Raw genomic sequence first — 12,102 nt, forward strand, 5'->3', positions numbered from 1 at the left:
CCTTTAACCCTTAGAACCCGTTTGACGCAAAGTGCGTCAAAAAACACACCCTTTCTTCTCTGTTACATTGCTCCGCGACTGTTCATCACAGCGAGATAAAACCTTTATTTTATGACAGAGAAGAAGTGGGGCTTTCCAAAGAGACTACGCACTTGTCTGTACGATCAAGTATGAAAATAAAAAAAAATCATGAAATTAAATAAAATTGCATCATATTTAAAGTCTATATTTCTCGGCGTTCACCTGCGCACCCATTACTCTCGTTTGAATTACTCGCGAACCCGTGATCGCATAGATATGGCAAGCATATCAGATGAAAGAGGAGAAACAGGGCTATCCACTGGTACCATGGATATCGATCTTTCTGGCTTATAAAAACAGACGAAGTGACTGCAAAATATTAACGTCATGTACACAAACCAACGCTGCACACCCATTACTCTCGGAGTAATTACTCGCGGACCCGTGATCGGATATATATGCCACGTATGTTAGATGAAAGAGGAGACACAGATCTATCATTTGATACCAAATACAGCAAAATAATAACTTCATATAGCTGGACTTACCCCACGATTTTGTCTGTTTCTGTGGCAAAGCATGTTTATAATCCAACGCTATCGTGTGTTTCTCTATGGCAAAACATGTTCATAATCCGGTTTTGAGATCCTAGCAAATTCCTGCATGGCATCCAATTCAAGGCTCACATTGCATCCCAACAAAGAAACACCTTTTTTGCCTTTACTTTGTTCATGGCAATGCAGTAAAAAGTTGAGAATCATCATGAGTGCATACACCATAGTCACACATGCTAACAGGCAAACTTGGGTCAAGTCAGGTCAGATCAGTTAAATGGTCACAGATATGGAGCCAGAATGGTCATTTTTCATCGCTAAATAAAAATGGCATTTATTTCCGTAAATCACACACCACATATTTCTGTAAATTGCTCAGCCCCAGAGTATCCCTCCAACATGGCAATTATATTGCCCGTTTCAGGACAGTCTGCCCTACACACACATGAAATGCATGTAGAGCTATGAGCTTGCTGTGGTGAGATACAGGTCAAAATATACAAATTTTTATAATATGAAATGCTAGTACTAATACATGAAATGATGGCAGATCTGGATAGCCTAGACTCTGCTGAAAAAAAAACAATATATAATATGTGTGTGTGGCACTTACAATGACCAGAATAAATCCTTATGAATAAAGGTAGTAAAAATGCCCTAAAAACAGCTTAGGGTTCTAAGGGTTAAGGACACCAATTTTCTTTGTGAATGAATAATGTATCGTAAATAAATAAATGACCTTCATTAAAATACAGGATGCATTATAGACCCCCCTATGTTCAATTCTCATAGAGGCAGGCAGATTTTTATTTTTAAACGCCATTTTTATCATGGATCCAGGATACCATGCATCCTGATAAAGTTCCCTTGGTCTTTGGAATTAAAATAGCTCCATATCATCACATACACTTACCTAAAGATTGGCATGGTTATCAGTTAGCATGGGGTAAGATCAGACCCAGAGGTCCTGCATGCACCGCAGGCAGGTAGCGCACAGCGCGTCAGAGAGGCCATCATGATGACCATCATGCCGCAGGCGTGATCCTGAAAAACCGGGGACATTTCTAGTTTGACTATCAAGATAATTGAAAATGTTGATGCTTCATTATTAGAAAAATGAGGGCAAATGTAGTGTTTTTCTGTAAAAATGGGGACTGGAAGGCATGGATGTTTGGTCACCCCATAGGTATATTATTCTGCTAACTGTTGTAAACAACGTTTTTTTCCCCCATATGTACACATGCAGTTGTGAAACTCTTTTATGTAATCTGTTTCACAATGTGCACGTAAACAAGCCTGAATGCACACTAAGCGGACATTTAGGCTAAAAAAAGTCACACGCAATTGTGCGTAATACTTGAAGTAGTCATGTAAGTATGAATACTTGAAGCTGACATTCATATTTGACTAGTTTGCAGGAGCACACAAAAGACATCTGAATGGCTGATTGTCATTTAGGCTGCCATTCAACGAAATGCAAATGGCCTATATGAACCTCCATGCCAGGCACACAATTGATGGGCTGTAGTTAGCAGATGCATAGCCACACATTATGGCAATGGCAGATGCCTTTTGTAAGATGCAGCTTATCAAATGTGTGTCTGGCATTGGGGATTGCATTTCGTTGAATGGCAGCCTAAATTATAATCAGCCATTCACATGCCTTTTGTGTGTTCCTGCAAACTAGTCAAATATGTATGTACATATTGCATTTAAGTAGCCTATTTGAAGCTAAATGCAGATGGCCATTTTCTTCATTTTCATTAATTTGGCAAGGCTTTATTCATTCTCAACCCTCTTAAAATGTTTTAGTTAAAAAAATTGTAGAGGACCCCCAGGTGGCCAGATTCACTATCCTGTGTCTGGCAGGTGTGTTTTGGTAATTATTTTAGATCACTAACAAGATATTACATTAGACATGGTTAATAAGAAGTGTCTATCATCTAGAAGTGATTACTTAACCAGAATGAAAGAGGTTATTAACCTTACAGTACTTACATATGTTAGATGCCCTTAACCTTACATTTGGGGCCGTTGGTAGCATAGTGGCTAAGTAGTATGCAATAGCCTGACAAGTCCCGGCTTCCATCGGTGTGCCCTAGAGCAAGGCACTTAATCCCAAGTTGCTCTGGGGACAATGGCCCTTGTAATATTATTGACATATGCAAGTCGCTTTGGATCAAAACATCTGCTAAATGAACAAATGTAAATGTTCACAAGCAAATTATTTGGCGGACCCCACTTTGAGACCCACTGGTTTTAACCCATACACCACTCAATGGTTCCTGCACTGCCACTGCCTAACAATTGCATCCATTAATCCATTGAACTAATGTATCTTTTCATTTATGTCTCCTCTGTGTCAGATGAAGTAACACGTGACTATGCCTATGGAGAGACTAATAACTTGATCCGTGAATGCCGGTTGTTGCCATGGGTACCATCAGACCTGGAGGGTGTTGGCAGCTGCACCCCTGAACCCCCAAATCTTTATTTTGAGGTGTGCTCATATGTCAATAAAAATTGACAAACAACTACAATTTAATATTATAACAGGCCTGGTGCACAAAACAACAGTCTTAATATGTCTTCTGTCTGAATTGCAGGCCATTATGGCAGGTAATAAAGAAACACGTCCTCTGCCTATTGAGCCCTCCAGTGTACCAGAAGACAAAGTATTGAAGTAAGTTTCCTCACTTTTGAGGTCATTTCATCATGTTGATATAGTATATGTATATTGGGGATTGGGTCTGTGGACGTTAAGTGCTTTTCTAGGCATTCTTGTGGATTGGTTAGGCTTGGGTGCATGGTGTTGTAATGGGCAAGTCTTGATGAACAAGTGTGTAGGTGAGTCAAGGTGACTAGGCAATGGCTTCTGTTGCACAGAGGTACGCCTTTTGTCTAGAAAATGACCACATTGGTGCACTAAATTTGTTTTCTTTTCTTTGGAATTACCTGTGTTGTACAAAATGCATTGGGTTGATTTGGACATTTAGAATTCACTTACCTTATACTGTACGTGTGTGTGTGTGTGTGTGTCACAGGGTCTACACAGAGATGAAACAAGTCAGAGATAATCTCACACACCCACGATTTCTGATGGTTGAGACTGAGGAGGAGGCTGATGTTCTCTGGATGTACAATCATATCAGAGACTATCGGTATGTATCGGTATCATATGGTCTTTTTGTCTCTTTTTGTTTCATTGGAAAACACACCTGACTTCATCTACAGAAATGACAGTGTTGTGCATATTGGGGGCAGTTGTGGCCTACTGGTTAGGTTGGGGGCAGTCGTGGCCTACTAGTTAGGGCTTCGGGCTTGGAACAGGAGGGTTGCTGGTGATACAACAAAGCATGAACGTCATTGAGCGTCTGTCCTAGCAAGCTTTTACATTATCACATTATAACTACTGTTAGCCACATAACATTTAGAAGCTGGACATTTGCGAACATAGCTTAATTTCACTGTTTAAAAAAAAAAAAAGAACTTTTAACCTTAATGTGGATAACTAGAAGTTATCCACAGTTACCCATAGTCCACTGTTATTTCAGTCATGCATTCTGTGGTGTCAAATCCAAATTAAATAATACAACATCAAACGAAGTCCGCACACTGTGGATGTATACTGCAGATGATGGCTTTAATGCACTCCGGAGCATTAGTGAAGCAAGCAAGTAAGTGAAAGCAAAGTAAGCAAAGTGAGCTCACATCCTCTGGCTGTTGTCCAGCCTTTATAACCCTTCAAGTCATCCCAGACAAGACACTCTATGTTTACAGATAACTGACCAAGTAACGTATGGTACTTCACCTTTGCCCTCTCATCCTGTTATTCATACATTCTTTATGCTTACATTTCCTGGCACCAAACCTTATCTATGCCATTTTTCTGCCAGGCCTGCTTCTTTCACTTAAACCAGTCTTCCTTTCCCACACTGAACGCTCCCCGAGTCGCTTCCTCGATCCGTCTCGAAGTCCAAACCTGAGACAAAGCCTGTTATACTAAAATCATGTCAACGTAAATCATGCCAACGTGGAAGGTACCAGCCATAGCTCAAAAATAATAGGAAAAGTACTAGCCCTGAAAACAGAATAACAAGGTGATATCTCATTCTGCCCATGCTATGACTACGGCCAGGAACATGGCAGTCTGACCTGTTGATGGTAAATCCTATGTGCAGACACAAACAATGGCATGTACCTCTCCACGTCTCTACTACACACAAAAAGTAACACAAAAGTAACACAGATGAACACATCAGAATACATACAGAAATACCCCAGATTTCTACAATACTACAGACTTCAGTTTCACAAAACAATGATATTACACAGAATAAAGATACTACATAGAAGATATATAAACTAAAGGATATATTTCAATAAAGCCCACAACAATTCTTCTCGGTATGAGCTAGTTAGAGATGGCCATATTATAATATCACACAGGTCTGACTAAATTCAATGTTCTCTCCAGAAACACTTTGTTGTAGCCTATAGCTAATGGACCTTGCCCAAAACTTCAGACAGCAGGCTTTACCCTTACAAACTGTCATAGTGTAATATGCAGTTTCTGGCATCCATAAGAAAAGCATTTGTAGATGAATGGCCAACATAACTTAACTGTAGCCTACATCTGATTCATCTTCAGGGAAGCAACATTACTCTCCTTCAATAACGTGACACACAACTTTATTTTCATACATTAATGGGATTAATAGGCTATAGCCTACATGGCTATTAAGCACATTGAAGAGGCTTTCTGTTCATTGTATTTTATTTTATTTTCAGTTGTCAAAAGTTATGGGGGTAAAATTAGTGATGGCAAAATCCCCTGTTCTGAAAATCATGCATAGTTTGTTCACAAATGTGTCCTGCCCAATGTTGCACATCACGCTTCATTTTGCTATTTGGTCCTGCCTCCTGGCTCCTCAATATGCCGGCTTCTATGTAAACACTTGGGGTACAAAAGCAAATTGTCGCTTTGGTTTTAGACACACTATGAGGTATCATCTTTTGCTGATCCAAATGGTACAAACTACTGACTATTAGGGGTTTATTGTTATTTCACCCCCCTGGCTTTTGGACCATTTATGGTGTGAAATACCACAACGACTAATGGGCCTGCCACACCTCACTGTCTCACACATGCATACACAGGTCTCAGTCCATTTGAAAGTCAGTCAGGGATCAAAGCTGTGCTTTTATCTTGCTCACAGCTCAATTCTTAGCTCATGCATTACCAAAATTAAAACAAAAAACTAAAATACCGAATGCTACATAGTCTAACCTTTGTCCAGTTTCATTTCATTTCTCTTGAATGGCCTAACAACAACACGTTACATTTATATAGCGTTTTTACCACCCCCAATGTGTAGCTCCCACCTGGGTGATGCACGGCAGCCATTATGCGCCAGAACACTCACCACACACCAGTTTGAGGTGGAGAGTGAGGGAGCAAAAATACTGAATGCTACATAGTCTAACCTTTGTCCAGTTTAATTTAATTTCTCTTGAATGGCCTAAGACATCATTGTGTATACATATTTTGACCTTTGGGTCAAACAGTACATTTTGAGACATGAGACCTTTAGGTCAGACAGCACATTTCAAGACCGCTGACATGAATTTCTTTCCATTCCTCTGCGGTTGATTTGCACAACTGCAAGTTGTGTGACTCAGCTTGTCTGGTGACTTAAAAGCGGAATTATAAACAGAACATAAGATTCATGCAGAACACTTATATGTTTTAAAGCAGTGCATGTGAAACACTTATATGTCGTAAATCAGTGCAATAACTTTTCTTAATTGTCAACATACGCAAACAGATACATTTGTATTTTACAATTTCTTCAATAGTTGGATTCTCTGGTTTCCCCAGGAAAATGTACTAATGTCTGTATTGAAGATGTTCTTAATAAAGCTTGACGGTTGGATCAGGGTCGGTGATTAGATGAATTTATTGTAGATGATATAACAATGAATACCAAAACCTAGGCTAAGTCTCGGAACAGGTAAATCGCAGAGTTTAACAGTCTTGTTATTAGAAGCGGGCTATTGAGCGTCCTGACAGAATAGTTATACTAAAACCATGAGAATGTAAATCTGTCAACGTGGCAGTTACCAACCATTGCACAAACTAGGCATGACCATAAATGAAAACACTATGACCCTGGCCCAAAAACAGGGTGATATCTCACTCCGCTCATGTTATAGCTGAGACCTCAGAGATGTCTCCAGCCAGCATGACATTATGTCCTTAAATCCTATAGGCAAATCCTGGCATTAAATCCTAGTTGTTTGTGACACAGGATCTTCAAAGGAGCACACAATGACATTACAAACTTTCCAATTTCATTAGCCAATATAATCAGTGCAGTGACAAGTGAATAATTAGACAGCTGCAGTTTTTCCCTATCTAAGGAGACATGCCATAAATATGACTACCTACTTGTTGCACCTCAGATGTCCACTTTACATCTCTATCACCTTGATAAAAGTTAGTCTTAAATGTAGAATTCTGATGCATCCTAGATGTATCTCACTTGTAGTTTGTGCAAACACACACAAATGGTCTCACTAATAGCCAGACTGATGCCCTGACAGGTCATGTATATGTGTGTAGAATTCTGATGTATTCTGGCCTGTTCTATATTCTGATGTGTTCATAAGTCATAAGAAAGGTAGATATATGAGGTTACAGACAGACCATGTTTATATAACACATTTTCCTTGCACTAGTTTACAGGGCAGGGTGCCACAGTTAGATTGGAGATGGTGCTGCTGGGTGTAACCGAGGCACAAGCCAGGCCTTTGTTATAACTAATATTATCAGTACAGGCTCCCTGTGTTCTGGGTCATGGGTCACATTATCTTCACCTATCGTTGTGTCTCAGGAATATTCCCTGAGACGGATCGAGGAAGTGACTAGCCTACAAAAGCCTCTCTGTCGGATGCCCAGCAGCCCACTTCAACCAGAAACTATGAACCAGTCTGCACTTTGGCTTTCGAGACTTAGCCATTTTTCTTTGCTTTTGTTATTGTGTCATTTGTAATAAATCACTTCATTAATCCTGATCCAACCATCAAGTTTTATTTCAATGCAACTTTGATACATTGATGCAAAACACAAACAATCTAATATAAAGTAACCAGCAGTTACATTTTTCCTCATGTTTAGATAAAGTAACAGTTTATTAATGACTATTTTTTCCTGATATAGTTACTTAGTGTCACTGAGACACTGTACCATACACTACTTCCAATGTCTCACTCACCTTTCAGTGTCCACTATTATTTTAAAAACATCAGTTCAACATTTTTCAAGAGTCACTATTTTCCTTTTCTCCCACAAGAATTGGTATGCAAAGTGTGTTTTTTGTTGTTGTTGTATTTTGTTATTAAAACATAAAGCATTAAAAAGCACATTTCTCTGAACTCCAATTGTGGATGATGATAAATGCATTGAATTGAAAATTGACTTTAACTGAACCTCTGTTTATCTTTATGTAACCATAGCAAGCTGAGTGAAGAGAGGCCTCATGTCCTTTTAAACCAGTTCCCATGTGAAGTGGTGGTCACTACGAAGGACTGCCTGGCATCTGTGTCACGTCGTGCACAGGGGGATGAGGGCGCCCAATGGATCCCGAAGACCTTTAACCTTCAGACAGAATTGCCTCAGTTTGTCAAGCACTACCAGCAGAGAAAGAACAGGTGGGCTGTGTAAACACACACAAACACACACACACACACACACACACAGAGAGGGAGAGAGATATAGAGTGAGAGAGATATTCATCCACTCTTCACTGTATATTAAAAAGTCATGGTTATGTGCATTCTCTCGTAAATATTTTTCTACTACAAGTTCAGTAGTAGTGCCAAAAACCTTTTAGGCAAGTCCCTCCACTCAGCGGCCATATTGTAACGCCCTCAGCCCATATTGGGCACTTATTGGGCAGAAATGCGCATGCCCAAGGCTTCACGACACCAACCTTGCTCCAGCTGTGAGATCACAAAACATGATTGGCATGATGTATTCACAACACACCACATGATTGGCACAATGTATTCACATGTCAGCGTTTTTTGCCACTGAAGAGGTGGGATATGTCGGAGACGGGACAACTCACATGTCACATGTCGCCTGGCACTTTGTTTGGGCGTCATAATTTCCCGGTACCTGTAAGACCAACACAAAACCTACAATAGATAACTACGAATCACCTATAATGTGTAACAATGAAGTAGCCAAACTACTTCTTGCTTATTTTTATTTCCCACATTTTAAAATGTACTTTGAAAATAACACAAACATGATTCATCTTCTTGTGTAGAGGAGAGGATAACCATTGGATTTGCAAGCCCTGGAATCTGGCCCGTGGACTTGACACACACATAACCAACAACCTCAACTACATCATCAGACAGAGAGAGAGCACCCCTAAGGTAGGCCTTGTTGTCGTCGTCGCTTAAGCCAGTATTAGACTCGACAGTAAGTGTTTGTGGCCTTTCTTCCTGTGCCGCCTTTAGTGACGTAAGAAACTTGCAAAAAAAAAAAAAACATTTAACAGCCCTACCATGGTGGTCATCTGTACAGATGTTGTTACCACTGTAGGTAGACATATTGTATAGATCACAGATTCACTTGGTATTAATACAGAAACAGAGTATTCAGCCATTATTGTCCACCATGGTCACGATTGTCGATTGAGTTTGTCAGAAGAGCTTATCATATTTATTTCTCTCACTCCTCCAACCCTTTTTTTATCAGGTGGTTTGTAAATATTTGGAGGATCCCGTCTTGTTTGACAGAGAGGATATAGGTTTGGTCAAGATGGACATTCGCTACATGGTGCTGCTGCGCTCGGTCAACCCCCTCCGTCTATATGCCTACAATGTCTTCTGGCTCCGCTTTGCCAACAAGTAATGTTTATAATCTCTATTCCTATTTAACAAATTAATTGTTAATTAATCTATTTCATTATTATAGAGATGTTAGGTCTACAATTTGTTTATGCAGGGGGAAAAGATATTTAAAATGTATTTAATATATATATAAACTTCTATGGAAAGTACATGGCACTCTCTTGTTTCTCTCTTATTTTACTCAACCCTCTTTCTTTCTCCGACTTTCTCCTGCCTGGTTCTGTCTATCCCTCCCCCACCCCTCCCCCATCTCTTCCTCCACCTCCCCCGCAACTGTTCCTATCTGTTCTTTCTCCTCTCTCTTTCCCTCCCCCACCCTCCTTCTGTCTTCAGACCATTCTCCCTCGACACCTTTGATGACTATCAGAAGCACTTCACAGTAATGAACTATGCTGAGGGAGTTGTGCTAAAACAGGTAAGAGGCCTTATTATCTTTAAGGACCTGTGGAATTCACAGATATGATTTCCAGTCATAGTTTGGGTCCCATCAATTTCCCAATAAATAATATTTATGAATAATTCAGTGTCTTCACAAATTTCCTAAATGAAACAATTATGTCGTAGATTTTAAGTACAATATCAGTAATGGCTGTTAAGATGCCATTTGAATTGGAGTTGTGTTTCATGTACATTAACACGGGTGGAAGTGGGGATGGAAAAGGGCATCCTTACAGCTCTGAATCAGCACAGGGTCATACTGCATTCATGATGTAGAATAAATTGCACCAAATAGACGCCGCGATTGTCAGGGCATGGTCAACATCATGTGTTGATGAGGGGATGGTCAGCATAATGTGATGGATGAATATTAATTGCACCAAATAGACACTGTGATAGTCAGGGCATGGTCAACATCATGTGTTGAAAAGGGGATGCTCAGCATAATGTGATAGATAGATACCTGTGGTGTCCCTCTGTCATTTTGTGCCTTAGGCAACCACGTATGTCTCCTATGCCTAGAGCCAACCCTGCCAGGGACAGACCAAAGAGAGCAGAATACACAGATAGCCTATTGATATGTAGGTCTCAGAGAGGCCACGTCTCCTAGCTGGCTTTGGCACCCTCACCTGTAAATTGGCAAATCTACATCTTGCTGTTTAGAGTCATTCCGTGTCAAATCAGACAAAAGCCAAGAAAATGGTTGCAGCACCGACTCCAATATCCCTAAAAGTTTGTCTACACAATGTTTAGGTTCTGTAACTATAACCATAACTAATATTTTTGTTCATATTTTGTTCAATTCTATTGTTTTCATAGTCTTTTTGCCCTTGATGTTTACACTCTCTAAAAGGCCTTATCTTGGAGGCCCTTTTTGGACATTGATATCTTAAAAAGTATTATTCCTAGCCTAACCAAACTTTGTAGAATAGAAGACAAACATCAGACAATCTCAGTAAGATTCAGACATTAAAAGTTTTTACCACAGTCCCATTGGTTTTATAGAAGTCCCTAATTTCAGAAAATACATGCAAAAAAGTGATGTTGAGTGTCTCAAAACTCTTTTATTGAGACATACCTGCCATCAATCAACTGTCCAAAGCATGGACAGTTAGCTTGTTTACAGTTGATTCCATTGTTGCGAAGCCTGCTTCCAGGCTCATCCGTCGTCCTACTATCATTGTTATAGTTACCATTCATAAGCATTGATATTGAACGGCGATTAAACTTTTTTTACCAGATCTACTTCATAGGTGTCCCGTTATTCAGAATTAAAAGCCACCTCGCCAGCCAATCAGAAAAGAGTATTTCTTCTCTCCGGGTGATAATAAAAAATGATGCATGGTTCCCGTCATAAGGTATTCTCGTGTTTCGAGCTTTTAAGTATTGTGTTCTCATTTGTCGTTTTCATGTATGGTTTTCTGACATGATGTACCCTCATGCAGTGATGTATGGCTCCTAGTCAATCTTCTCAATTACAATTCACTATTGAATGGGCCCCTGAGGGCACCCTCACTTTGGGTCATTTTCTTCTCGAGATCTTTATCACTGTTTTCCCTATATCTGGGTGTCACTCTTGATGTCATAAAAAAGTATGAAGGATTCTTGTTTTGAACAATGTTTGAGGTGCATTTGAGCAGAGGGGTAACTTGGTGAGCAAATCCCACGTGCAGGTGGGTGCATGAACCCTTCAAGGGAACAGGCCATTCTGTCCTTGTTACTGCAGAGTGGCACTTAGGCTGTTTCTTATGCTGGAAATGTACCACATTGGTCTTCCACCTTAGACAATTTGAGGAGGCTAGGGAAAAAAAATGTCAAGAAGATATTAATTCCCTAAAATGGCATGTGTTTTTTAAACTGTAAAAATGAAAGAATTTCAATGTCTGAAAAAGATATGAAGACAAGATTTGCACAGAAATATTTCACAGGTCTTGATTTTAGGACCCATTGATGAGACAAAGTTTGAACAAAATCTGAAATGGTGCAGCAACAACCTTATCTGATTTGACACAGAATGACTCATTACACATATGCATGGCCTTCCATGGCGTCAGTATGGCTGCCTGTATGGTGTTATTTACCAATGAGATACATCCAAACTTGACACAGAGAGGCCACAATGATAAGAAATTGACACTGATATTACTGATAGCAAGGAAAA

The 12,102-nt window shown here is 39.8% G+C and overlaps 1 protein-coding gene across 1 annotated transcript in view; it reads left to right on the forward strand.

The window, feature by feature from the left end:
• ttll12 (tubulin tyrosine ligase-like family, member 12) overlaps nucleotides 1-12,102 on the forward strand; it is a 47,701-nt gene that overhangs the window by 28,352 nt on the left and 7,247 nt on the right. Inside the window, 7 exon segments of the mRNA XM_048268390.1 lie at nucleotides 2,942-3,075; nucleotides 3,182-3,258; nucleotides 3,620-3,736; nucleotides 8,094-8,288; nucleotides 8,912-9,023; nucleotides 9,349-9,500; nucleotides 9,837-9,918. Of these exon segments, the coding sequence (XP_048124347.1) occupies nucleotides 2,942-3,075; nucleotides 3,182-3,258; nucleotides 3,620-3,736; nucleotides 8,094-8,288; nucleotides 8,912-9,023; nucleotides 9,349-9,500; nucleotides 9,837-9,918 (869 nt within the window).

Source organism: Alosa alosa, chromosome 17 (genome assembly GCF_017589495.1).
Source record: "Alosa alosa isolate M-15738 ecotype Scorff River chromosome 17, AALO_Geno_1.1, whole genome shotgun sequence".
Taxonomy (NCBI): Eukaryota; Metazoa; Chordata; class Actinopteri; order Clupeiformes; family Clupeidae; genus Alosa; species Alosa alosa.